Here is a 27,149-nt window from a genome sequence, read left to right as displayed (position 1 = left end):
GAAGGTGAATTGTTTAAAAACACAAAAAAACTTAAAATTACTTGGTTTAAGAAAGAAAATACTAGCAATGGTGAGTCAACTTCTTTAGAATCTCCAAAAGACCAGTTTTATAAAAGTGCCAGAAGGGGGAGGGTACTCCAGCTTTATTTAAAAGCCCTTGAGGATCTTTGGTTCCTACTTTCCATAACTTTAAAGAATCTTAATGAACTACAGTGACTAACATAAATGTTTCAATTTCACATTTTATTTATTTAAAGAAAACAATACAAATGTCAAATATTAATTGCATTAAATTATTTTAAACTTTTAATTAAAATTGAATAATTTTAACTTTCACCTACGTAGTGGTGAGTTTTAACTGAGGTTGACTTATCTGCATGTAGGGAAGAACTCAAGTTTATACAAATTGTCAGATGCTAACACAGTAAGTTTGTGCAGTAGTCGCTCTTTGCAGAAAAAGTGTGGTATGTGAGCTCTGGCTCTGACTTGAGCGCATAGAATTGGGTTAACTCTACAATGGAAGAGCAGTATCAGTGGAACTTGTAAGATATTTCTGAGGATTCTGTGTGTGTGCGCGCATGTGTGTCTGCATTTTTTTCTTTGAACTTAAACATACTTGCTTTTAATCTGCTCTGAATCTTTTAAATTAAAAAAATTATGCATGTAATATCCAGTGTACATAAACCTATATATATTTTTATATAATCATATTCTGTATAATCAAAGAACTTTTCTGAAGCTTTTTGCTTCTGTGTAATACTCAGTTTCTTGTGCTAAAGCTTAATCTTTTCAATAAATATTTTCTTGTTTATCTAAGCAACTATTGCAGCACTTTGATTCCATGGTAATAGGTAGGGTTTATATGATCCTGTTATTCCAGCTTCCAGACATCACTCCAGATCCACTGGTGCCCTCTACGCTCCTGATGCTTATGGGGCTACAGGTGAAGGATGAGTACACTTTGCTGTCATCTGTGCAGTCATCCTGGATTTTATTTTTCCCCACCCACTTGGTTATTCTCATAGTTCAGTTTTTAAAAACATTGTTTATATTAATTTGAGTTTTGTGGTTTTAATAATCCAGATAGATGTGTTTATGTTGCTAGATTTTGTCCTCACCCCCACCCTCCAATGTTAATTCTTTTCTTCCTTAACAACAATCATTTTATTTTTACTTGCAGAAGAACTTTTTTAGTTCTCCATTTTTCAGTATTTGTAGAGCATTCTTTATGCAAGTAGTTTTCTGATTAGCACTCTCAATAGCCTTCCTACTGTATTTGCTTTTTTTTAAAATGAAAATAAAAACCCAAAATGAAGAAGACATTAATTAAAAAAAAAAAAAAAAAAGAAAGGTTCTTTCAGTTAAAACCATTGTTTTGTGGTTTGGTTTTTTTTTTCCCCTGTGATATTGGAATATAATGTTTGTATATGACTGGGTTTTTTTTTTGTACTTCATTTCTTACTTTTCACTGCACCACTAAAGACTTCAGAATGAAAATAACCAGTATTTTAGCCACTACATAATTTATTAGAAATATTAAGCAAATGCTTTTCTTCTGCTTGGGTTTTTTTAAGTGAGTGTGGTATTAATGTCCCATATTGCTATTCTGACTGATTTCTTTATATTCATTTTTGTTGTTGTAACAGGTACCGGCTTTGGAATTAGTCAGTCGAGTAGATTGTCGTCATCAGTTAGTGCTATGCGAGTTCTGAACACAGGTTCTGACGTGGAAGAGGCAGTAGCAGATGCTTTGGTAAGAATCTCGCGCTTACCTTGTCTAAGATACAGACTCTTAAAATGTTTGGTACCTGTACATTAAAGTATGCAAAAGAACTTGTCATTCATTATTTTATTGGTTTCTAGGTGGGGAAAAAAAGAGAAACTGAATTGTTAGAGTTGCAAAGTATTGGAATTTTTACTCCCTACAGAAGTCGTAACTTTTGAGAAATGTACGTTTTTCCATGGCAGACAGGAAATAGTCTCGGACTGTTCTGTTGGAGCGGTCCAAGGAGACACTTGAGCAGGTAGCACTAACCAGCAGTTTGCCACAACAGCCAAACTTCTGGATAGGTTGAAGGCTTGTCAGAGCCGGGAATGATGACAGCTTAAGCACTGTGATTACCATAAGCTTGGGTTCCATTTAAAGTTGTTCTGTCTGGCAACATGTGAGATTGATGCTGAAGAGATAAACTGGTGACTTGGCAGGCAACATTTCATAAGCTTAGTTTTTGTTTTCTTTTGTTTTCAAAATTCAAAATGAATTTAAAACTGGTTATGCCATTCGCTTTCTTAACCTTTAGTGTTCTTTAAAAGGGTAGGTTTGGCTCTTCCACCTCTCTGCCCCAGTTAGCCAAACTGAATGCATCATGTATTGTGCTATTCTGAGTGTTACATCAGCAAGCTGAAATCTTCAATTAATTTAAAATACTGACGCTACGAATCAGATACATTTTTATCAAGTATTGTATACTATTTGCATATCACTAAATATTTGTAAGTACCTGTTATCTGGTTATCAGAATACTTTAAGGAATTTGTTATTAGTCTGTTTTAACAAAAAGATTGTTTAGAACATTAATAAAAAACTACAAATTAGACTCTAAATCCAATCCAGATAGGATTGGATAGAGAGAAACAAAATTTCAGAGGAAAAAATCTGGAGAACTGTCATGTTCTTAGTCTGGCAATTTATTGATTTCTTGGTTAATACTCTCTTGGCACATTAGTTTAAAATTTGTGTGCCTTCACTGGCACAGAGATCAGGATATCTGTGCAGTCTTGCCTAAGAGGTCACAGTGAGATTGAGTGGTTTTTTCCCTTTTTGATATTGTAAACTTGCAAAAAGCTTTCAGCATTGATGGGGAATGCTAGTTAGTAAACTGGAAGTCAGTCTGGATTTTGGAATAGGGAACAACAGAAAAACAGTCCATGGAACATGAAAAATTTCTGGCTATAATTTGAAAGCCTGTGCTATAGTTTTATCCACACTGGTGCTACATGAAGAGTATCTTTAGTACTTTAGTAGCTTCATAGCTTCTTCAAATTCAGCTGGGCAAAGTACATAGTAAGAATATAAATTGAGGAGAAACTCACGTTTCCAGTGACTGCTCTTGAGGCTTATATGTGTCCTGCTTCGTTGAAGCAATAAAGTTTGTTCATAGGAACTGGTTTGTATTACCTGGATCCAAAATAGCATGATGCTTCTAGAAATGTTAGAGGAAAATTAGTTTGTGTATTTTAGCTAGAGTCTGTCATTACAAAGAAGAATGAAGAACAGCAACATTTTACCTGGTTGCCTGCCATGCTTCTAAGTGTACAGGTTGCCCTGTACAAATGGCTTTTTTTTAACAAGGGCTATTAACACTCTTCTTGTTTTATTGTAGACTGAAGCCCCCCCCTCAGAACACTGTTTTTAAAAGGTAGAATGTAGAGTCCTGACAGATGTAATATAAAAACCAAAAATATTCTGGATTGTATTACTGTTTGTCTGGTATGAAAAATAGTTGGCCAGTTATAATACTGCTCAAGCCAAAGGGGTGTCAGTCTTCTGGCTAAGGTCTGGTTTGAATATAAGACACATAAAATGCAGCGATATGGTGATCTTTACATATTTTCATACCTTTTACTTCACCACAGTCCTTGGGCATTTCAGATTCTATTTCTTTAATTTTTTTTTTATTTTTTTTTACTTATGGAGACCCTTTTCAAAAATGCTCATTTCTTTGTGATTTTCCCTTCCTTTATTCTCTTACACATGTATGTATGCTTGTTCTGTTGACAGTAAGCTTGCTTGTTACATGATGTGCTGACTAGTTTGTATTGTGATATCCTTTAAGTTATTCTGCAGTCAAAAATGAGAACCCTGTGCAAATGGCAATCGTAATTGAGGGGAGAACAATCACTTATACTACTGCTTCTTTAAGTATGTAATGGAACCAAATTTTTAACTACTAGCTTCAACACCAAAATTTGAATGGCAGAGTTATTTTGCAGAGGGGTGTGTATTTCCTTTTAGGATAAATAGCTTTTTAAAAATTTTTTTTTCTGCCTTTGGCATGTTGTGTTTTGTCTTGTTGGCTTGTTTTTGTTTTTAGGGGATTTGGGATTTTGCATTATGTAATTAATTTTTTTTGTAGGACATTGCTGTAGTAATTGTTGCAATGACAAAATTGAGTTACTGAAATGAAGTTAAACAGATGAGAAGTTGATGGAAAAATAAAGTTTAAATGAAGGTTTCATACTTAGTAATTGACTGCATGTGTTAAGTCTTCATGCTCAAATATCACTGCATAAGACAGAAAGATTTTGACAGAGGAGTCTTTGTGACCAACCAACAGGTGATATGTAATATTTCCCTGGACATGGAAGCTTAGCAAACTACTTCTTGTCAATGCATGATATGCTAATCAGATACAGAGAGCTAAGAACAAAATACACAATAAGACTATGTGTTTTCCAGTGGCAGGTAGTTTAATAGTCACAATGCTGCTATGCCTTACCTTCCTGTTCTCAATTTCTGTTTCTTTTCAATAATTTACTGCTAACAGCTCTTAGGAGACATACGGACTAAGGTATAGAAACTATTTTCCTTCTTCAACAGTTTAATATTTTGTTATTAACATGCATGATAGGAAGTAAGTTAAAATGACAGAATATGTGGGTTTAGACCTGATTTTTATTTTCTGTAACATATATAAAGCTATTAAGTGAAATAACTAACTTTCAATACAGTTTTTATGTCACCCTATCATGCAATTTTATGGATTTTTACAAGTAAACCTTAAATGTAATGTTTCATCAAACGTATGTCTTCTCTGCATTTGCTTTGCTTTTGTGTTTGGAATACCACGCAAGCCATACTTCTTTAAAATATTTTAATTAACTTGGTTTGACCTGCTGAACACTTGGAGCCGATTGTCACTGCAGGGAGTAGGGATCACACCGATTATTTGAATCAGTCTTTCTACTGATTGTGGTTATGTATACTATCTCTTTGAAAATCAGTACTAATGTGGGGTGTTTCTGTATAATAGAAGAAGCCTGTGCGAAGAAGATACGAGTCCTATGGGATGTACTCCGATGATGATGCCAACAGTGATGCATCAAGTGCCTGTTCAGAAAGGTCCTATAGCTCTAGGAATGGCAGCATACCAACATATATGAGACAGACAGAAGATGTGGCTGAAGTCCTAAATCGCTGTGCCAGCTCCAACTGGTCAGAGAGAAAAGAAGGCCTTCTAGGCCTGCAAAACTTACTGAAGAACCAGAGAACTTTAAGGTAAGAAGACATGTTAATAGAAAAACATTTTATTTCAGAGTTGAAGGGAGGCAAGGGAAGTAGGAAAGGAGGCTAATGTTCTAAAGAACACAGCTGGGGAGAGGGAAAGCAGGGTGTGTGTCTGTGAGAGTAAGGTCGGGGAAGGAATGAGGAAGCTGTTGTCACTTCAGGCCACTAGTGTATAGGGTCTGTTTAAAAATCTCAGTTTAAGAAATGGAATTTAAAATCAAGAGAATTCTTGCAATACAAAAGATTCCTAAAGTGCTTGCATCTAGTGTTGATGGCAGGCCTTTATTTTTATTTACTTATCTTATAATTTATTCATCATCATCATCATTATTATTATTTATTGGGTATTTATTCAGAAGAAATGGTTTACTACTAGCTACGAAGAATACCTTTTTCATTATCTGCTCTTTTAAAATAGTCAGGAATGGTATAATATATGAATTAGTTGAAAGAGCCATTTCTAAGTTGAAAGTCTCATTTTAGACCAAATCTATAACATTTTTATCCACGTCTTAAACAAAATGCTTTTCTCTACTTCGTTTACTAGATTATTTGATTCAGTATTTACAGTTGATTTCACTGATTGCTGTGCATTAGTGTTCTCGTAGTACTAGCAGGGGAGTTGACTAATGTATTGTTGTCACTTTGACAGTCGTGTTGAGTTGAAAAGGTTGTGTGAAATCTTCACAAGAATGTTTGCTGATCCTCACAGTAAGGTATGTTCAGGTTTTTCTTACTTTCAGTAAATGTTTGAAAACATACATTAATAGAAAGCCAGTTGAGGTAAAATATGTCAGCGATATTTGCATATGTAAAAAATGGACAAACTGTATTATATAAGCAGTTAATGGTATCAGATTTCAATCCATTTAATTTGCTATTTTGAACAAGACAATTTTCCACCTTTTTTGCAGGATAATTGAAATAAAGGTTAGTTTCAGCTAAAATGCATTGAAGTAGTTCAACAGTTTGTGCTCAAAATTTGTAAGTATTTTTAAGAAGTCGTGTTGTTTACAGAGGCCACTTCAACATGAGTAATGGTTCTCTCTCAGTTAGAAACAAAAGGCTCTGGTGCAGTAAATTAAATCATAAAGAAAGTGGTGTAAATCAAACATGATGAGTCTGAACTATACCAAATGTGTACTTATTTATTTTCCAATGTATTTTGTATTATCATAGCTTATGGTGTCTTCCTTGAATTTCATAGTTAGGGCTGGCAGTTGAGACTGTTGAATAAATAATTTTTACATCATTGTTAATATTCAATAAGTAAGGTGGAGACTATACTTCAGTATAAAAGAAAATGCGATGTTTTATTCACTTTTACCTGGGTAAAGACACAGTATAGATGATATAACAAGGAGAGTAATCCTTCTGTTTTATAAGACCATTAAAATACTTTAACTGAGTCACTTCGCTTGATAGTATTTTTACAGTTTTTGTGGGAGGTGGGTTACTAGTACAGCTTATATATGCAGTAATCTCACATAGCAAAAGGACTGCAGGTAAGTAAGGAGCTGAACAAAGTTATAACGGTATCATGTAAAAAACATGTAACTTCATTTTTTTTTTTTTAATTATAGGCTTGTTCAGAAGAAGCCTTTATCTTTTATGTTGAGTATAATGTGTCCCACTTCGTGTCCATCTTTCAGAATTGATAAAATGATAACCCAGAAAAATTCAGAGCAAAGTAGTTATTTCAGAAGTATTGGCGTTTCCCAGCAGAATTCTGAAAAACAACTTTGATTATGCAATACATTTTACATATTTTTTAAGTCTTCCTCATTGCTGCAGTGGAAAATTAAATTCAGAGTAATGAGAAGTCTTGACAGGTTAACTTAGTGTTCATCTGTCCTCCTTATTTTTCGTGCTGGAAAAAGTGACTTAGCTGCTATCTGTGACACCTTTGTATTTTGGAAGAAACTTGCATTGCACACAGCAACATGATATTAAAGTTGCTCACATACTGCAGAAATCCAAAAGAAAAGACTAAAGCCAAGCAGTTAAAGAGAAACTGAAGAAAACAGTCCGTAAAAAGAACAGTTAAGATAGAGGAAAGGAAAGAAAATTAAATGTCGAAATGTTACTGGGTTTTAAATGAAGTAATGACAAAATTGTGAATAGCAGCTAGGTTTAATTTTGCTTGTTCTTGTGTTAATTAATATTGCAGCTATGCATATATCAGAACTACCCTGGAGATTTTTTTTGTAGTGGGGGAGCCAGGGAAGGATAATGAAAATGTTCCGAGATTTAGTTGTATGTGTTAGAAGAGCATTCTATCTTTTCATTAAGCCTTTAGGAATGTTACATGGAATTATTCTAGTTGGTTGTTTTGTTTAGTTTACTCAGCATTCTGACAAAATAATGTTTCTTTGATTTTGAAAATTTGGTGTGTATTATAGCATATGTGGTATACCCATTCCAGCCACTGAAACCTTGCCTGCTTTTTGGTGTTGCAAAGCTATTAATAGTTTATCAATCTGTTATCAGGAGGATCCTTTAAGTATTAAGAGTTCATGAGCTGTGAAATTTTTGTCACACACTTATGGCTAGACAATTTTCACCTTAGACTCTTTTCAAGTGTCTGTAGGAATTATTGTCATCTCTTTGGTTTGTTTTTTTTAAAGGTTTACTTTAACATGATAGCTGGATGTAGGGAATTGCTTAGAAAAAGAGAGTAGTATTATTTGGAGGAGAAAATGTGAGAATGATTTGAAGGACATGCCAAGTGCTTACTTTTAAAATACATTGGGTATCCCAATAAAATTACTGAATTTATCATAAAAGTTTTGAAATACCTTTTTTGTTTTGTTTTGTTTTATATTCCATACAGGAACTTTGTATTGATGGCCACTAATTTGTGTGTTTTTATCTTTTTCCCTTTTTTGTTTGTTTGTTTTGTTTTGTTTTGTTTTGTTTTGTTTTTGTTTTGTTTTGCATGCTGTCCCCTGTGTTGGAACTCTCTTTAGAGAGTAAGTTGGTTCAATATTTGTTGGAAGCCTAACCTTACTTGCATGAATGTGCAATTAACCCTTTTTCTCTATTTTTCTTCCCCAAAGAGTTCATGCAGTGTCAAGCCTTTTGCAATCATAAAATGCTATATACAATTATGTAAACTGTGTGGTAAAGTTTCGAGATGTGCTTTATCTACTAATTAACTGATGTTGTTTGGTTATGCATTCCTGCTTTATATTGTGGTGGTTGGCACATCTGAAATAATTCACTTTAAAGGTAGATCACTGACAGTTATTTTCATATGTGTTTATTTTTTCTGCTGTCAAATTATTAAAAACTTCAATTTCAGATGCTTGATTTCAGAATTTTAGTTTACATCATAAAAATGGAAACTGCAAAAATCACAGTACCTACATACATTGTTCAACATATAAGTGGTTAAGTTCCATTTTCCATTCCAAATTCATCCTTTACCTTAAACGCTCTTACAGTCGTCTTAAATTCTTCCTGGTTTGGCCTAAGACAAAATGGTATGATTCTTTTTTTTTTTTAAATGCAATAAAATGACTCAACTTACTGGAGCTTTCTCCAGACGTTCGCTGTGGTAAACCTAAAATCAAACAAAGCTTGAAAACAAAATTGAGTCCTCAATTATGTGTATTTTTAACAGCTAAAACATTGGCACAGGATCTTTAGAGCACTTTTGCCATAGTGATTCATAATTCACTTCATAATGATTTCAGTTTAAACCACTTTACATGTTTAAAGTGTCATAAGAAGTCCATGTTACTTCATCAAATAAGAGGATGTAACCAGTTTGTTCAGCTTGCACGTTTTAATGAACAAGATGTGTGTGTCAGTGTCTGGAAACTCAAAGGAACAGGTACAGTTTTTAAATTCTGCTGAGCTGTATAGTTTAATTTGAAGGCTTTTAAATACATTTGTAAGACCGTCAGTGTAATCTTTATAGCACCAGAATTTTTTTTGTTGTTTGCCTAAGTCCAGTATATTTTTCCCTAATTTTAGGGCTGTGAAATCCAAAGACTGTCATATTACAATACAGAAAGTACTTTTTTGTTTCATTTTGTCTAGGTCTTATAATTGTGGATGCACAAGTAGTGGGCACAAAGTGGTATATTGTTTCAGTTTAGCCAAATACAGAAGACATTTCCAATCCCAAGCATAAAAATTTCTTCCCACTTCTGGGAGAGTAATTTTTAAACCTCAGACTTGAATACATATCTAGACAGATAGCAGAGGAGTTAGAAATTTTATCTTTTTTTTTTTTTTTTTTTTTTACATTTTTCTATGTAGTTTGCCCCAAAAGGGAAGTTAATTAAATTAACTCATCCTGATGGGTTTTATGTTGAGCAGGATTTGTACTGTTTTGTTTCTAACACAGCTTTTCAGTATTTAAGATGTCTATGAAAAGATTCTCCTTGGTCTTTATTAGATCTTGAAGGAATCATAGAATAGCAGGTTGGAAGGGACTTGAAGGATCATTTTGCCTTTCTTGACAGAAAACCTGAATTTATTTTTCATTTCTAATGTTAATTTTGAGGCACTTCTTTTAAAGATACCTGTATGGATTTTTTTCACTTTATGGTGTGAATTTGCCTACCCTGGCTTCATTATCAACATGAAAAGAGATCTAATTTCTTCAGTGATGTGGGCACGCTGCAGCTTTGATCAGTGGTGTGGAAGAAAGCCCACTTCCGTGGACTGGTTTCTGCAGCCATGTGAGGTATGATCACAGTTTAGGATCATCCACTCTCACAGACAACAGCAGAAGTTGGCCTTATGGCAAGCCACGTGAGCCACAGGAGGATGTAGGGTTCCAGCCCTTCTGCTGCAGCAGCTATTTCCAGCCTTGTACCCGCGTCATACATACTCAGGAGGCAATCTCTCTCCAACCCTCTTTGCATCATAGCAATACTTCTGCTTCGGTACCCACCAATCTGCTGGTGCTGGAGTGCATATCAGTTGTGAAGGTAGCGTTTTCAGCCCAAACACCCTTTTTTCTTCTCAGAGAAATGGGAAACCCATGGGCCACACCGGTATAGAGCATATATATCCCGATTTCACTGTAAGTCTTGAAAAAACATAAAATTAGTGAGATACTAAAAAGGCCGTTTAAACTAAGTTACCTATTTGTCATGCCCTGCTTTACCCCTTCCCTCCAAAAAGCCCTTCTTCCTGGTCTGAGTGCTGAGGTTACTATAAATACGTCTTTTTTCTTTTTTTTTCTTACTGAATGCAGTCTTTTCAACATTATGTGTTGAAAAGAACACAATGGATAACATGTTTTTGAAAAGATGAAAGTACTTCTGTGGTTTAAACACTTGCCAATCTGAAATGTATTGTGGCTTTTTTCCATACTCTAGTGAATAATTTTGTGTTTGGACACCTGCAATAGCAGGAGAATCTTGTTCTGTTCAACAAGTATTTTATGTAAAGGAATTGGCCAGCTTTCATGATTTTGCAGTATTTAGTAATGCAGATATTTAAAATTAATATCTTGCTAAAGAATTGTAGCAGGTTTTTTGGTTTCAGAGAGAAAGTGGTTTTGTAGTCTGAGGAATATGTCGAAACAACTTAATGATAAAGCTTGAAAGGGTAAAAAATTGTTTTACTGAAAAAATTGAGGTTGCGCCAGCCATCACAGTAAGCATTTCTTTTCTTGACGAAACTGCATGGAATACCTAATTGTCAAACTTCTGCAGAAGTCAGCTAACATTTCCAATGTACTCTTGTATCAAAATCCAATGAGAGAGCAAGAAAGATTTCTTTTTTTTTTTCTTTTCTTTTTTTTCTTTTCCTGCTTGGCTGCAAAACACTGCCTTTCTCTGCCTCTGATTCCCTTACTGCTTTCTTCTTTGTTTGTAAGTTCAGCATATGTCAGTGTCATTTCCTCTTTTGCCCCATCCTACCCTCTTTCCATCTTCTTCTGCCTTGTAGGTGTTCAGTATGTTTTTGGAGACACTGGTGGACTTCATCCAGGTCCATAAAGAAGACCTGCAGGACTGGCTGTTTGTACTGCTGACACAGCTGTTGAAAAAGATGGGTGCTGATTTGCTTGGGTCTGTACAAGCAAAAGTTCAGAAGGCACTTGATGTCACAAGGTAATGAGTTCATAAAAAAAGTAATTTTTAAAAAAACCCCAACACTAAAAACCAAATACAAACCTTTGTGCTACTTCCAAGTTTTGGGGGTTTTTTTAGTGTGCTATGAGATACTTGGAAAAATGTAGATCTAATAACAGAACATGAAACTTCAGTAAACCTTGCTGCTTAAGCATTTTGCTTTCCTAAATGACTCTTCATTGAAAGGGTTTGAGTCCTTAATGCTGAACAATTAATATGATCCTACTTACCTGATTCCAAAATGTGCATCTGAGCCATGTAGGTTCGTTGTCTTGCCTTGTGTTCAGTGATGCAGTGCTTGTGTTTGAACTTCTTTATTTTGATATAAAAATATTGTTGCAATATTCATCTCTCTGCCAGCAGGCTTTTAAGGAGCTATGGCAATAATGGATTTGATTTCTGTCTTCCTTCCACTTTCCCCAAACTTCACGAATAGCCTGATTCCAAAATGATCTTACATGATTTTGGGGGCCATCAGAGCTGCCTATCCCTGGCCAGTATTATTTCTAGATGAAGGCTAGATTTTTAAATAGAGTTGAAGGGACTCTGGGACCTACTTCTCATCCTCCGTTCTCTGAAGTACAGGACAGTCTAAGCAGTCTAGGCCTCTGCTGAACCTATTCATGTGGCAGATCAGTGAAATCAGGGGAAAGGTATGGTGTATGTTGTGGGGAGAGAAGGGAGTATGATCTACTATATCTCTTTTTTTTGCTGCTGCAGCAGAGCCCTTGAAGGTCATACCCCGAGTGTGAGGAGATGCAATGTGGGAGAGCGGAGGCAGCCCAGGGTAGAACAGGATGGTTCAGAGAAGTGTGCAGGAGGAGTCTGGTGTATACCTTTAGCAGTACTACTGCCTATTAATTTGAGGATTGCATAGATTTAGAATCAGAATACAACTGTATCATCATTATATCATTCATTATTACTTGCATTATCTATTCTAGCTATAATTGCTTCAAAGCAGGAATTTCTTAATTTTTGTCCTTTACATGCTAGTTGAATGTTTCTGAAAGTCAGATACAATATCAACAAAATGGGTAGAAATTTTTTTTCTTTCAGAAGTACTAAAGCTTTTCTCCACTGAAAAGAATGAGGGCTTATTTAGTGCCTCTCAACAGGTACTAAAAGAAAATTTCATGTAACTTAACACGATTTGATTTGTTTGTTTTACAGGGAATCTTTTCCAAATGACCTCCAATTCAGTATTTTAATGAGATTTACTGTTGACCAAACCCAAACACCTAGCCTGAAGGTAAGAATTTTCAGGCTTCCATTGCAAACATAAATCTTCATTGATAGACATTTGCTTGTCTTAATATTTGAATTTGGATTGTTATTTTTGTTTTGTTTAAAAAAAAAAAACCACCAAAAAAAGGTTTTCAATTAGTGGATTTTGTTTTTGTAAACTTTCAGACAGTCAAGCCAGCACTACAGGACCAGCTTCGCTCTTTTTGGAGCTCAAAGGTTTTTGTCTGAATTATTGTCTTTATTCTTAACCCTATGTCAAACTCTTACAGTGTTTCCAATAATTTTTATTTGAATGCATTCGTATGCTGCTACTAACCTTTGTGAGAAACTTTAAGCATGCAGATGTTCAATTTTAAACATTTCACTAGTATGAAAATGTTTGCTGCAAGAGAGATCTAATAGAACCACAGTACAGTAAAAATGAGCAACAAAAATGTGGCCGCCTAACATCAAGCTGGTTATGCAAACTCACTCTATCAAGTCTTTTCTAATTTTATGTTTGTGATTTCCCAGTTGTGTTTTCCTAGTTCATATATATTTTTTTCCTGTGTTCAGCCTGATAGGTCTTGAATGAATTTAAATTATTTTAATATTACTATGAACTTAAGTTACTGTATTAAAAATCAGCTCCCTTTGCGGTACACTTACTTTTCTGAAAGCAGTGTGTAGCTTTATATTTACACACATTTTTACATAAGAATCTATAGCACATAGACCTGCCAGTATAACTGGAAAGTAAAAACATAATCTGTAGTACATTTACAGTTCCAAAGAGAGTTGATTTTTAGGATAAATGCACCAAATCCTAAGAAGATTTACAAGTGAAGTGAATGGGGAAATAACAAGCATATGATAACTGGCATTTTCTGCTCTATCCTGCACGAAATACTTTTACGTAGTTTGATACTGCACAAGAATACGACTTTTCCAAAGTTATGTTGAACCTAAAGTCACATGAATATGCCTTTTTTGTCTACAATACAGTAAAACTTACATTTTTAAGCTTTTGAGGACAGTTGATACGTTGACCACTGTTGCTTCGTAGAGCTGTGTTAAAAAGGGACTGCTGTCATTTATTGAAGACAGCAAATGAGGTAGTAAAAATCAGTTTGTTGTTTAAATAAATCCTTGGAACAAATTGAGCTTGGTTTTGTTTTACTTGGTTTTCCTCCCCAGGAAGGTGAATTTGATGGTTGAGATGTTCTTTATTCCATACAGTAGTATAACTGGTAAACACGTATCGATCATGTTTCAAAGTTGAGAGTGTAGATTTGGAACGAGACGTGGACTCCTACTAGGCTGAGTTGGGGCTAAGTTCAAGAATGTTCACTATGCAACCTAGAAGGAATTAGAAATCTGAAACACTTAATGGGAGGACATGCTGAAAATAATTTCCAGTATTTGAGAGAGACTTCTGAAATCAAGATGTTGGTAAAAACTACCTCCACAGAACAACACCTGTTAGTTTGAAATAAAATCAAGAGTATTTAAAAGGAATTTTTGGGACAGTGAAGTATGTAACTGTTTAAGAGAAGGTAAGCTTTTTTTCAGAAGAAAGTGGTATCTATCCCTTACTTCCATCTCTGTGAGATAACTACAACTTCAGGATCCAGACAGTAAAGTTACTGAATGTAAATTGCAAAAGTATTGATTTAATATCCACGTTCTTGAGTATTTTGTCTAAAGCCCATCCTCAGTGCACCCAGATGTCTATCAGATCACTTGATAATCCTATGGCACTACTCCATTTCTTGAAGTCTTCAGCTTTTGTTCTTATTCTGATAAATTAGTATTTTGTTGCAGAGCGTGCCTTTGGGCTAGACATACTGAGAAACAGCATTCACTGTGACAGGAAAGGATTTTCAGCATCCTTAAAGATGGTCAGATATAAGAAGGGGTGGTAGATCAGAAATTTGCTCCGTGGAAGGATTCCCTTCTGCAAATGACTTTTCCCTCTGGTTTTCATGTGGTGGTAGTAAATAATCATGATTCTTTAGAGTAAACTGTCATTGTTGTTCTTACACTTAGAAATACAGCTAAGTCTTGGACGATAAAAGTCAAGCTTTTAGAGCAGCCACAGAGGTGGATTTGGATAGCTAGCCAGTAAGAGGACCAAACATAGACAAGATATAATTCTGCTGACGTAATCCATGGAGGATGCAGCACAGTGTATTGTGCTGTATCTATCTTACTTTGTTTTGCTATAATTTTACATATAGGTGTGATAAACTGCTGAAACAGTTTAGAGGTGCCAGATGCATGTATCTGTTTTGGTCAAATGTGTGGATGGGAATAGGAGTCAAATTTTCCAGATGGGGTATAATCTATTAAGCTTATTTTCACAGGTGCAGAACATATGCTTTCCAAAGGATGAGTGTTGTCCTGAAATACGCTTCATATCATCACTTTCCTTTTTCTCAGGTTGAATATCAAATGCCTCAAACGCAGTGAGGAATTGATTTAAGCATTGTGACCAAAGTTCATTACAAGTTTCTGAACCCTTCTTTCCTTTGAAAATACTGATTTGTTGACAAAGGTTTTTGCCACAGTTCATCAGAAGAATTTTTTTCTTTTTCCAAAGTCTGTATTAAAATTTCTGGATTTACAAAAACCTAACCAACCAATGACGCAGAATCACAGAGATGAAAGAGCCCTTCAAAATTCATCTTTAGTTTACCTTTTAGTCATTTGGTTAAATAATGGCAGAGGCAGTCACTCCTAAATATTTGGTAACTGAGGGACAGACACCTAGGATTTGGCAATCTGAAAGTCACTTTACGTGATTGCTTTTATTTAGTCTGAGTAAGGCAGAGTAGAGTCTTTTGCATCCCAGGAAAGCACTGTAAGAGATGGACTTTTTTCTGGTTTAAGTAAAGCAGCTTTTCTACATTCCTCTTTCCTTTTGTCTTTTTTCCTGTTATGTGAAGTGTTTCTTTTATCTTGCCCTGATGCAGCAAATTAAACGGTGTAAATCTCAAATTTTTCACAGGACAGGAAAACATTTGCCTTCTGGCACTGACTGTGTAGCATCCTTATGGTATTTCCTGAATCTCTGGAGGTAGTTGCATGTACTTTTGTGCCAGAATTTGTAATTTCATTATCTGTGAAAGATGTTTATGAAGCACTTCAGTTCCATTTATGTCTAATCTTTTTTTTGTGTGTAATAGTGCTAATTGTGGCTCGATCTGTATTTCAGCTCACTTACTACAGCAGTGCTATTCTTAAACAAAATGTCTGTGCTATATGCCGTACAGGACAACTGTCTCAGTGTTTATAGTCCAGCAAAAGTACAATAAATTCAACTTAGAAGAGTACAAAGAAAGTCAAGACAGCGTTAAACAACTTCAGAGACAATGGTTTCAGATTAATGGCAAATATTCATTGTAAGAATTCCTGGAGCTGCTTTCATTGCAGTAAAAAATTATCACCTCTCTCGGAGAGATTAAATGGATTGTTGAAGAGGACTATGTTAGAGCATTTATTTCTGAATCTCAACTTTCTATACACTTAATGGAAATAGTGACAAAAATACATCATAAGTAGATTCACTGCTATTACAGAGTTTACTTCAGGGTGCAGGTTTTTTTTTTTTATCTGTAATAATACTGTCTTGTATTTGAGCACAGAAAGGTACCCCTTCCAGAATTTCTTCTCTCAAAAGCAATTAGTGAAAAACAGTCCCTTTCAAAATAGTTGTCAAACTTGGCTTTGGGTATCTGTCTCACTGTGAAAAGCTTTATTAGTGCGAATTCTCTCCATTCATATTCTGTTCAGTGCTCTTCTGTCTCCTGAGAACCTCCATCTTTCCAGAAGTCTGTGCAATTTACTCTGTTGGAATAGTTTAAACACTAAATAATACTGTGCCCTCAGATACAGTGCTCCAGAATTTTTTCACTGGGAGAAATGCCTCAATGTTCTAAGTGTTACAGTTCTTACCAGTAGTTTTTTTTTTAAGGTGTGATATTGTATGTATTTAAATTGTGAACAGTGAAATGTAGCGCTGTCGTAATGGTTTCACTTGGTAGTCTAGAAATTTTAACTAATACTTCATGTTTGGAAAAACATGTAGCCTAAAGTTTTTTGCTGCAGAGATGTTTGTGGGGTTTTTTCCCTTGGAAAGAGTCTAGCAAGTAGTGGGGTTTTTGACTGCGTTTGTTGATAATGATCTGCATATAATGAAAGCCTCTAGCTGTTGCTTGTTGTATGTATAACTTTGGAGAAGTCGATCTGTAACAGCTGCTGTGAAAATGAAGTATTTGTTATTAATTTACATGTATCAGTTATCACTAATGTGTGTGTCATTTAGTGTATCTTGAGTTTTTAATAGCTTGCAAGTTTTCATGACCAAGGGAAGTTTCTAAATAGTTTTGCTCAGAACAGTTGTACTACAAGCCATGAACAATTGAAAATGTACCCATAGCTCTTTTTCTTTCTGGTTATGATGAACATAGGTGTCTCCTTCCTGGGAGGTATTTCTGGTTCACTATAATTATTAGTGGAAATAAAAGCAGCTAAGTCAAAGAGGTGGCCTAAATTAATGTTCACCGCTTTTGTTGACAGGTTGCGTGACAAATCTCTGGGGCAGCAGGAGTTGAGGAGATAAATATTTAAGGGAGATACAAGCATAATAGCCCTTTGCCCAAAGCTGTGCAGTGGTGCAATTTGGGAGAAACTAGAGAGAGGCTGCAGTCTGGGGTGTATAAAACAGAGATTCTGCAAAAGGACTAGAGGGGGTTGGTGGAGTAGGAGAACGATGCTCAGATAAATGAGAGAGTGAAGCAGCTTTTCTGTCCTGGTGAATCCATGTCTCTGTTTTTGAAATAGCTTCAAAGGAAAAGTGCACATGACCCCTTCTAACTCTTTTGTAGAACTTCTATTCTGTACCTTTTTAGTATTTAATGGGAAGATTCATGTGGCTTACCCCCAAAGATAGTGACTACTCAACTCGAGTGTTTTATAAAAGAATGCTGTTAACTACATAGGAGGAACTAATAGGAACTGATTATTGGTTCATCAAATGATGTTCATTTTTCATTTTAGTACTTGAAAAAAGTTCTTAATAATTCTGAATAATTCTTTAAAATCCTGATTATTCTCAAATATTTTGAGTACTTCGGTTTTGTTTTTCTTAAATACAAGCTTCTGCATATGCAATGATTTGTGTATCTTTTAGTTGCTACCAGTGAAACTTAAGATTTTTATTAATACTTGAATTTCTGTGGAATAACTCCCTTCTTGAAATGTTATATTCATTTGTAAATTGATTTATTCTGTAGAGTTTTATATTAATGCTGAGAAGATGTTTAGTTTAATTAGAAAAAAAAATCATCTTTATTTAGGGAATAAACATTCTACTCTGTGAGCACACTTGTTCTTGCAGCATACCATTTTCATTGTCCACCTGACTCTATTTCTCTTTGCAGGTCAAAGTTGCAATCCTTAAATACATAGAGACTCTCGCACAACAGATGGATCCAGGAGATTTTGTAAATTCAAGTGAAACTAGGTTAGCAGTGTCTCGAATTATCACCTGGACCACAGAACCTAAAAGCTCAGATGTTAGGAAGGTATGTTTGTTAATGTGTGCTTAGAATTGCAGTACATTCGAAGTATCTTGGCAAATTAGAGAAGCTCATATTTCTTGCCTAAACAAAAAAAATTATTTCTCTTTAAAAACAAACTTACTCTTTCATAGAGAAAAGGTACTTTTATATCCTTCTCGGCAAACACACCTAATTTTTCTGTATAAAGTGTCAGAAGTGACAAAGTAAAACTCTGCCAAAAATTGTATGTTTAAGAATATATAAGTAAAAATTTAAAATTAGCACATGTTGAAACTCTCCGTTAGGGTTGTATTTTCATGTGTGTTAATACGTTGAGATTATCTTTCATAATACAAGGAATAACTTTGTTTCAAGCACTATCTGGTATTAAAATCTCTTCAGTGGGCATTTTCTATACAGTTTTAATATTACTTCAGAGACCACCCTCTGTGATACTAATAGCACATTTGTAACAGGAATGGTAAGTTTGGTAGCAAACTCGGTTCAGTCTCTGGATTTTCTCAAATCCTTTGTGTTTAACAAAAGATAGGTAAATAACTGTTGACCCTTTGACAAAAGAAAGTCTGTGCTTTAATAAGGTAGTATCAGAAGTTTGTTCTTGCAATGGTCCAGTTCCAGTGCAAAACTCCCTTTTCCACGTAACTGTTGTGAGGTGAAAATTAATATTTGTGAGCTATGTAGATGTACCAGGGATACAGAATAACCATGAGAAATGTACTAGTGCACTCTTTGGAAAGGGTTTCTAAATAGTCTTTCCAATTATAGAAAGCAAAAATCTTTGAATTTTGTTTGCAGTTTGGTGGAATAGTTTTATTGTTCTGATTGTCACCAGCCATTCTGTCGTAGCTGCCATTATCAGCGTGCTAACACTTTTTGAATGCTAAACAAACCTATTTACTTCATGGCTTGTAAGTGCAAGCATCTCTGACACAGAGAACTAACTCTTCTGTTTCTTTTTCTCTGTGTATTTCTGCAGTTTGAAGAGTTGTAACAATTCATTTAGACTTCCTTTGCTATTTTCAATGAAGGCAACTTAATTGAGTTGGCAACTTCATTGTTTCTGGAAACAGTACCAAAACTTCCTTTCTCTAGGAGGGATGTTTTGGGGGAGCTGTCTCACGAAGTGTGTAATGTGAAGAGAGCAAAAGTAAAAATAACTTACAAACATTGCAGATATCAAGAAGTTGTGGAATACGTAATAAAAAAATATAGGACAGTTTATATTGGAGATAATGTTTCTGCCTTTCACTTCTATAACTTCATGAGTGTGAGAAAGCAGTAATAGATTATGTCCTATGGACTTTTCTTGCCTAGTACCATGTTCTAGTGACATACATAAGACCATAAAACAGGAGGGGAATTGAAGCAGCACTATCTTCTAAATCAGTAAAGTTTTAGTACTAAGACACGTGGCAAGCTGTCATATCTGATGGTTCATATGTCTAATAAGCATTTTTATGTCAATAAGTAACTGAATCACGGAAAAAATTGCCAGTGAGTTTAATCATCTGGAACACCTTAATTACTTGAAGTTTTCTCATTTTATTTTTTCTTTCCATAACACAGCTGTTAGAGGCAACTACTGCCAAAAGCCTTTAATAACTCTTGAAAATAAAATTTTCAATACACCAATAAGTAGTCAAGAGTTATTCTGATGGTATAAAATGTTACGTTCTCTTAACAGGCTTCACAGCCTGCTATCACAGGCTTTTCCATTTTATTTATTTTAATAAGCTTATAGCATTTAGTATGATTCTTTAAATTAAAAGTTTCTCCCAAGTGTATTTCTGTGTAATTGATGGGTTTGGGTTTTGTTTTTTTGTTGTTGGTGGTTTTGGTTTTGGTTTTTGTTTTTTTTTTTTTTAGTAAAAACATTTCCGGTACTAAGTATTATGAAAAATCCTTTTTTATTGTATTAATCTGAAGTTGGGCACTCTTAGTGCAGTTCAATGACATGGTAGTACTTTCTGGAGGTCCTTTCTGGAAGGTGAAATTCTATGTTTCAGAACTTAGATTTCTTCTAAGATTAGAATTCTTCTGGAAAGAATTAGAATCTTCTTAGAGTTCCTCTAAGAACAAAACTAAACAAATATTTCTAATCGTTATTGCAGACTTTTAAGGATGTTATCTGTATGACTGGACTTAAATCTCAAGAGAGAACGCTTATGCTGAGGAGAAGAAAAACCTCCAAATACTCTAAAATGCCTTTTTTGTTTGGGTTTTTTTGGTTTTTTTTTTGTTAAGGAAGAGAGAGAGAAAATAGATAATTATATAGCTGAAAACCTTCTCTGAATCAGTATCAATTTTGATGCTTTAGGCTGAGCTTCATTTTGGGCAAACTTGATGATACTGGTTTCTTTCCTGATATGACCCTGGACTGTCTATTCTGTTATTCTATTGGCAGCTTAAATAGACACAGTGTTATGGAGTGGAGACATGGATAACAGGACAGAAAAACGAAAGTGGTAATTCCCAAGCCTTTACTCAGTTGCTGGATTTGTTTTGGTTTTGCTTTGTATCAATTTCTGTTAAAAGACTGGCCATAAGAAATAACAAGGAAAAGAGAAACATTGAAGACAGATTGTAGAGGGCATTCAGGGTGTTCCCTTGAAAGGAAGGCATTCAGAGTGAGAAGGGAATAAAAGTTAAAGAAAACAGCCAGTCACGAGTGTGCAAAGATAATTTGTGGCAATCTAACATGCTAGTATTTTTGTCATTAAACTTAATACTGAGATGTGTGCTGGTATGTGTGCTCATACCTTGGCTTTCCACTTTTAATTAAAAAATGCTACAGTTCATTGCTCTGGAAGCAAAAGGAGGGAAATAAATGTCTAAAAGAATTTTCTAAACTACTTGCTTGAAGTATATTGCTGCTTAACCAAGCTGCCTATCATTCTGTCTAGCATGAGGCACTGGTTCTCTCCAGTGCATGGCAGACCTTGATGGTGAGCTGTATAAACTAGACGTAGTTGCTTAATCTTAGAATCAGAGTTTCGTACTACAAAGAAACTATTAAAAAATTATGGAGAACTTAATCTGTAGGCCTTCATTGCATGTGTTGGTTTAGTTGCTATGTTGACAGGTTTGTTAGGCTACCCAGTGAATATTCATCAAACTGTACAAGCGTTACTAAGTCATGCAGTCAACATTCCTTTACTAGAGGGAACCCAACCATTGTGTAACTTACTGTGTTGCTTTGTCAGTAAAGAGCTCTGTTTTTTGATACCAATTAAAAAAAATATATAGTAAAACATGCTGTAGGTTGAGGATGATGTTAAAGATGAACTATTAAAATTGAGGGTGTGGGAGGTGACATCCAGTAGACCACAAACTCCAATACTTAACAATTTTCATCTTTAGAATATGTAGTCAGCTAAATTATTCTTCATGATGTTTGCCTATCTTTTAAAAAGAAAAAGGAAGCAGGGTGGGAAAGTGGGGGAAGGTTAACGAACTAGTTTGGCTGTAGGATAAGTTATAAAGAATATCAAGTGCTGTGATCACAACTCAAAATCAAGACTGTCTCATTCCAAATTAGGGTATCTGTTGGTTTGGGGGGTTTTTTTGTTTGGGGTTTGTTGTTTGGTTTTGGTTTGTTTGTTTGGGGGTTTTTTTGTTTGTTTGTTTTTTGGTGTTTTTTTTTTAATTTCTAAATCCATAACCGTTCCTTTTCAAGCTAGTGAGTTGATTATCCATAATCTGTTATTACCACTTGCAGAACTCAGGAGAAGGAATTGCAGGCTTGTTCCTGCCTGGTGTGTTCCATTCCTCTCTTAAAGGGTTTGGCAAGTTGAACAAATTTTAAAAGCCATTTTGTGAATTTTTTTCATCACTTTTTTTACTAAGTAGGGATCTGGGGTTGGGAGCGTTGAGGACCATGTTTCTCAAAGACTGCTTGTTAAAATGATTGTGCAAATTTTAAGCTTGTTATTGTGTGCCTGGATTTATCAATATCTGAACTTCCAGCTCACCAGCAAATATGAATTGCTTTTGTTCATATCTGTTAACATCCTTATTCAAGCTTGATCAAGACTTAAGACACATTTTGTGACTACCACTCGTTATAGCATTTCTTGCTAATAAAATTACTTTAGAAACTCAAATTAGTATCTTCAATGTGTATTTTCTTCTTCTAGGCTGCACAGTCAGTGCTAATTTCCCTTTTTGAACTCAACACTCCAGAGTTTACAATGCTATTGGGTGCTTTACCAAAAACATTTCAGGATGGAGCCACAAAGCTTCTCCATAATCATCTCCGGAATACAGGCAACAGTGGTCAGGTATCTACACCTCTTATTATTCTTTCTGAAGTTACTGGTGTTTTGAACATAAGTCCATTTCAGTATAGTTATTTGTGAGAGCAAGAAGGTTGGTAGAGGACAGGAGGCAACCTAAATCCTATGTAGAATTCTGTCTTAGTAGCAGATATCACTCTTTATGGAATGCCTTTTCTTTTTCTTCCAGAGAATGATACTTTCTAAGTCTATGTTGCTTCCAAGTGACCTAATAAGTTTGCATGTGCTTTTTAAGAGTAGTTTATCTTTTACTTTACTCATTTCAAAGTTATACCTGATTGAACTTACTAGTAATTGGTTAGCCAATCAAGAACTTAAATAGAAGCTCTTTAAATGTTTCTGGGACCTAGAAAACAAATACAATAATAAGTTAAAAGGGAAGCTGAAGTCCTACTGGGAGTATCTCTTCTCACCTCTCCTCCTCCAGGGATCAATGGGAAGTCCTTTAACAAGACCTACTCCACGCTCCCCAGCAAGTTGGTCAAGTCCTCTCACTTCCCCAACCAATACATCGCAGAACACTTTGTCACCAAGGTAATGTAGGCTGGTGTTGCTACAGTTCTGCATCTAAGGCTTCATTACATGTTATCCAAAATTGTAACCCTGACAGTGAAAGCGTGGAGGGAATTTTGCACAAAGTGACAGATGCTGAAAAATAATCCCCCTCTCTCCACAGAATGACAGTCCAGTGAATTGCTTATAGCCTCCCTGAAGGGTATGACAAGTGCCAGGGCTGGCCTGAGGTTGGAAGGGCTGTGCACCTTGGAGTGCAAATGGATTAGCAAAGGGGTTAGAAAACAGAAATGTTCATTTCCAACAAATGTTAGAATAGGTCAGCTGGGTCATCAAACCAGACTTACTATTGGGGAGGCTAAAAAAAGTAGTAGTTCATAAAGGTTTTGGTCTTTAATTTTGTGGTACCGATGTTGCCAGCGAAGCGGGCTGTGTAATTTTGCTTTTAGCAATCAACTTACTGTGAAAACTGTTGAGTTTTATCAGTCCTCCTTACTTTGGAACTGTTTTCAGAAAGAGTATGGTGTAAAAATCCCAGTTGTTTCATATTCATAAAACAGAGCAAAAGAAGTTTGTTTCTTCAGCAGATGCTGCTACATAATGTAGCCCTTCCCTTTAGCTAGTTAGTCCCAGTGCTTTGTCTGTCAGCAGCAGTACACTTACTAAGATGTACCATCATACAATTTTGGTATGTGGAGAGCCAGCTTTCTTCCTTAAAGTGTTTCAAGAAAAATAAAAATTTTATTAATATTTCTTGAGTCTATGTAGTTCTGTGCTAATGTTACTTAAAAATATGGGATCACAAAATAAATCTGTCTTAATTTGTGTGTCCTGTGGCCCACAGTGCATTTGACTATGACACTGAAAACATGAATTCTGAAGATATTTACAGCTCTCTTCGTGGAGTCACTGAAGCCATTCAGAATTTCAGTTTTCGTAGTCAGGAAGATATGAATGAGCCTGTAAAACGAGATTCCAAAAAAGATGATGGTGATTCGGTGAGTATTTAAAATCAGTGCATCTTAGTATCAGCAAACCAAGCCAATGGATTGATTCGTTACAGATGATAAAGCATCTTTTTCAGTAGGTTTATATGTTACGACTTTTGAAATGGGACATTTCTCCAAAATTACTTCAGAGCTTTAGAAAAATACATTCCTAGTCTTGAACCACATTTTGGAATGTAAATGCTAATTTGAACAGCACTAGCTGTTTGTTTATTTAAAATGTTAGCAATTTAAAAATAGATTATCTTGCAAAACAGCTGGAGTTCAGTTTTTGAGAGGTCTGCACCTTAACATATGTTTTTCCAAAGGTTTTATTTTATTCTGTACAAAACTGGTGGGTTTTTCAGTGCTACATGCAGTGTTTTAAACTTCTGTTTCTATGGAACTTTGGCTTTCAGATTTGTTGAGCTTGCCAAATATGTTTATGCTTAAACATGTTTTTAATTACTTAGCATCAAACTTTTCAGATAAAATGGTGACAGCTGTTTCTAGTTCATGATGAATATTTTTGGACTATGTACACTTTCTTTTTTTCTTTAGGAAAGTGAAGTTTAGGGAACTGTTTCTAAGACTTCTTATTTGAAGGCTAGTTTGAAATTTTTGATATTTGTAAGTTTTTGCTACATAGATGAATTAGTAATGTAGTTAATTGAAACATGTAAGTGTGTATTTCATGTGCTCGTATGATTTTTCTTTTCCTGCAGATTTGCAGTGCTTCTGGAATAGTAGACCTACGAGCAGGAAGTGGTGTGAGTGATACGGGCCGAACAGCTCTCGATAACAAAACGTCATTACTCAACACAATGCCTCCCCACTCTTCACCACGTTCACGAGATTATAACCCATACAATTACTCTGATGGTATCAGTTCCTTTAATAAATCTGCTTTGAAAGAAGCCATGTTTGATGATGATGCAGAGCAATTTCCTGATGGTAAGCTTCAGATTGCATTCTGTGCTAGAATAAAAATGGTGAGATTTTCCATCTTTCAGTTCAGTTTCTGCGTTTATTATTAGAAATGTATGTATCACCAGTGCTGCTTCTTTGAGAGGTTTTTACAAATACTGTATTTCCAATTTGTTTGTTAGTAATCCTTTTGAGTGACGTTGTTGGATTACCTGGTATTTGTAGAGATTAAGGGTAGAAATGAGATCAATACTGAACTATATTGTATACTTCTGGTAGCACATCCTGTAGCAGTATTATCAATATAAATTTACTTATCAGATTGCTTTATGATTGAAATTTAAAGAGGGGGAAAAAAAAGATTTACAGCAAGGAAGTAAACCTGGATCAAACCAGTTTGGGAATTCAGTGAAAGAGTGTTTTGTTAGTAATTTATTTGTATTTGAAACATGACATTGGCATTTTCTATTGACTAAACATTCTTAAAAAAAAAAACAACCCACCCCCCAAAAAACCCCCAACAAAACAGCAAAAATCCCAAAACCAACCAAACCAGCTTTTACCAGGAATGTGGTTCATTTAGCCCATGTAAATCTACCAACTTGGGCTGTTGTTTTGTAGGCTTCCAGAGCTTCTTTTTAATATTTCTCAGTATATCTTTGGGTAGTTCTTTATATCTAAATGTTGGGAAGGTTTAAAAGTATCACTACTGTTGTTATTTTAAAAAGCAGTAGGTGGTTTTCATAGTCTGGTATTCATCATTGTTGATATTTCTTATTCAGTTATAGATTAAAATCAGTTTTTAAGTAAACAAATTTCTTAGTAGTGAGGGACAAATGAATTTTCCCCGTTCTGACTGTTTTGCTTTTGTTATCCAGCAAAGATGTGTTATAGAAACTGTTGAAGAGTAAAGCTATTTTCTGACATGGTGTTTTATTCAGCTGTTCTGTAAGTTGGCTTTAAGTTTACATTAACTTAAAACCAAATACAAGTAAGGTGCTTTTCTCTTCATTTTCTGTTTTGTTTAGTGAAGAGGCATATGGCCAATTATTATCTTCTGAAAAAGATTGAGGGGAAAGCATATTTTTACAAATTGTGTCATGTAAATATCAGTAATTAAATATCTTTGCCATCCATATACAGAGCCAGTTTATGATTGAGATCCTGTATTACAGGGATCCTGTTTTACATGGTATAAGCCTCTTTACACCTTCTGACAACATATTTCTGGATATTGCATTAAACCAAATGCAATCTGTGCTGCGCCAGCATGTTCTGGTTTTGTAAAAACTCATGACTGGCTGGAGTGAAGCATACGCATCCAGTATTAGTTTGTCCTGGCTGGAGGAGTACTGCAATCCATTATTTAGGTTTGCTGTTTAATGGATCTTAACAAAGTACTCGCATTCATTCCTGTGTTCACTGTTAGTATTTAGTTATACCATGTGCATTCTGTTTTTTGTGTTACTTTTAGCATTTCATCTAGGATAATTTTGAAAAAGTCTGCATGAAAAAGGATGCAGTCAGCAAAATACCTTATGCCTACAATTCCTCAGTTAGGAATTGCATGCTTTTCCCATAAATCTGAAGCACTCATTGGATGTTAGATTTTAATTTTCAGAAAATCCACAGAATTGGTGCCTATTCATGACACAAAGTCCTGTTTTTACCGGACTCCCAGCTATCCTCTCATGTGTTACTGGGAGAAAGATGTGGAAATACAGGGCTAGATGGGAAAACCTTAGCTGCTCATATAGTCCTGTCAACAGCACTGAGGCATGAACATGTATTTTGCAAATGGTTTGTCTAACCGTTGAAAACTTCCAGTGGAGGAGGTGCCACAGTGTAGCCCACATAGTCATTTGAGTCTTTTGTCTCTCCTGCAGTAAAAAAGATTTTCAGAGTAACAGCCTAAATCTTCCAGCCACTAACACTCTTTTTTTTCTACGGGGGAGATGCTCTTTATCTGAAGCATAGGGAAACCTGGCTTTCTAAGTTACTTCCAGACTCATTAAAAGCAGTGTCTGGTTGAAAAACAGTGTTCCTCTCCAAAGAAGCTTATTTATTTCAGCTTACTTCCATGGACTGTGTTTTCCAAACATCTTGCTTTTTACCTGCTGCTTCGTATATGGGCTTAAGATTTCTGCTTCTGTGTCTTGCCTTACACTTACCATCCTTTTTCTTGCAGACCATTCCTCTGATTTATCATGATAATTTTCAATTTTTATCCT

General features: G+C 35.2%; 1 protein-coding gene across 44 annotated transcripts in view; it reads left to right on the top strand.

Annotated features, from left to right (window-relative positions):
• Positions 1-27,149, top strand: part of CLASP2 (cytoplasmic linker associated protein 2) — a 153,765-nt gene that overhangs the window by 116,650 nt on the left and 9,966 nt on the right. For 6 of the 44 annotated variants that reach the window (XM_041122328.1, XM_041122326.1, XM_041122325.1 and 3 more), the window contains 14 exons: positions 881-943; positions 1,647-1,753; positions 4,548-4,571; positions 5,034-5,278; positions 5,940-6,003; positions 7,962-7,964; positions 11,201-11,364; positions 12,559-12,637; positions 12,799-12,849; positions 18,057-18,200; positions 22,334-22,477; positions 22,920-23,026; positions 23,850-24,003; positions 24,714-24,945. In XM_041122328.1, the coding sequence (XP_040978262.1) occupies positions 881-943; positions 1,647-1,753; positions 4,548-4,571; positions 5,034-5,278; positions 5,940-6,003; positions 7,962-7,964; positions 11,201-11,364; positions 12,559-12,637; positions 12,799-12,849; positions 18,057-18,200; positions 22,334-22,477; positions 22,920-23,026; positions 23,850-24,003; positions 24,714-24,945 (1,581 nt within the window). The remainder of the gene's footprint in view (positions 1-880; positions 944-1,646; positions 1,754-4,547; positions 4,572-5,033; positions 5,279-5,939; positions 6,004-7,961; positions 7,965-11,200; positions 11,365-12,558; positions 12,638-12,798; positions 12,850-18,056; positions 18,201-22,333; positions 22,478-22,919; positions 23,027-23,849; positions 24,004-24,713; positions 24,946-27,149) is intronic. The other 38 variants (XM_030008593.2, XM_041122336.1, XM_041122333.1 and 35 more) reach the window with 17 other exon arrangements.

The sequence above is a fragment of the Aquila chrysaetos genome, chromosome 3 (assembly GCF_900496995.4).
Source record: "Aquila chrysaetos chrysaetos chromosome 3, bAquChr1.4, whole genome shotgun sequence".
Taxonomy (NCBI): domain Eukaryota; kingdom Metazoa; phylum Chordata; class Aves; order Accipitriformes; family Accipitridae; genus Aquila; species Aquila chrysaetos.
Note: the sequence above shows the minus strand (reverse complement) of the source record. Positions and strands in the feature narration are given on the sequence as shown.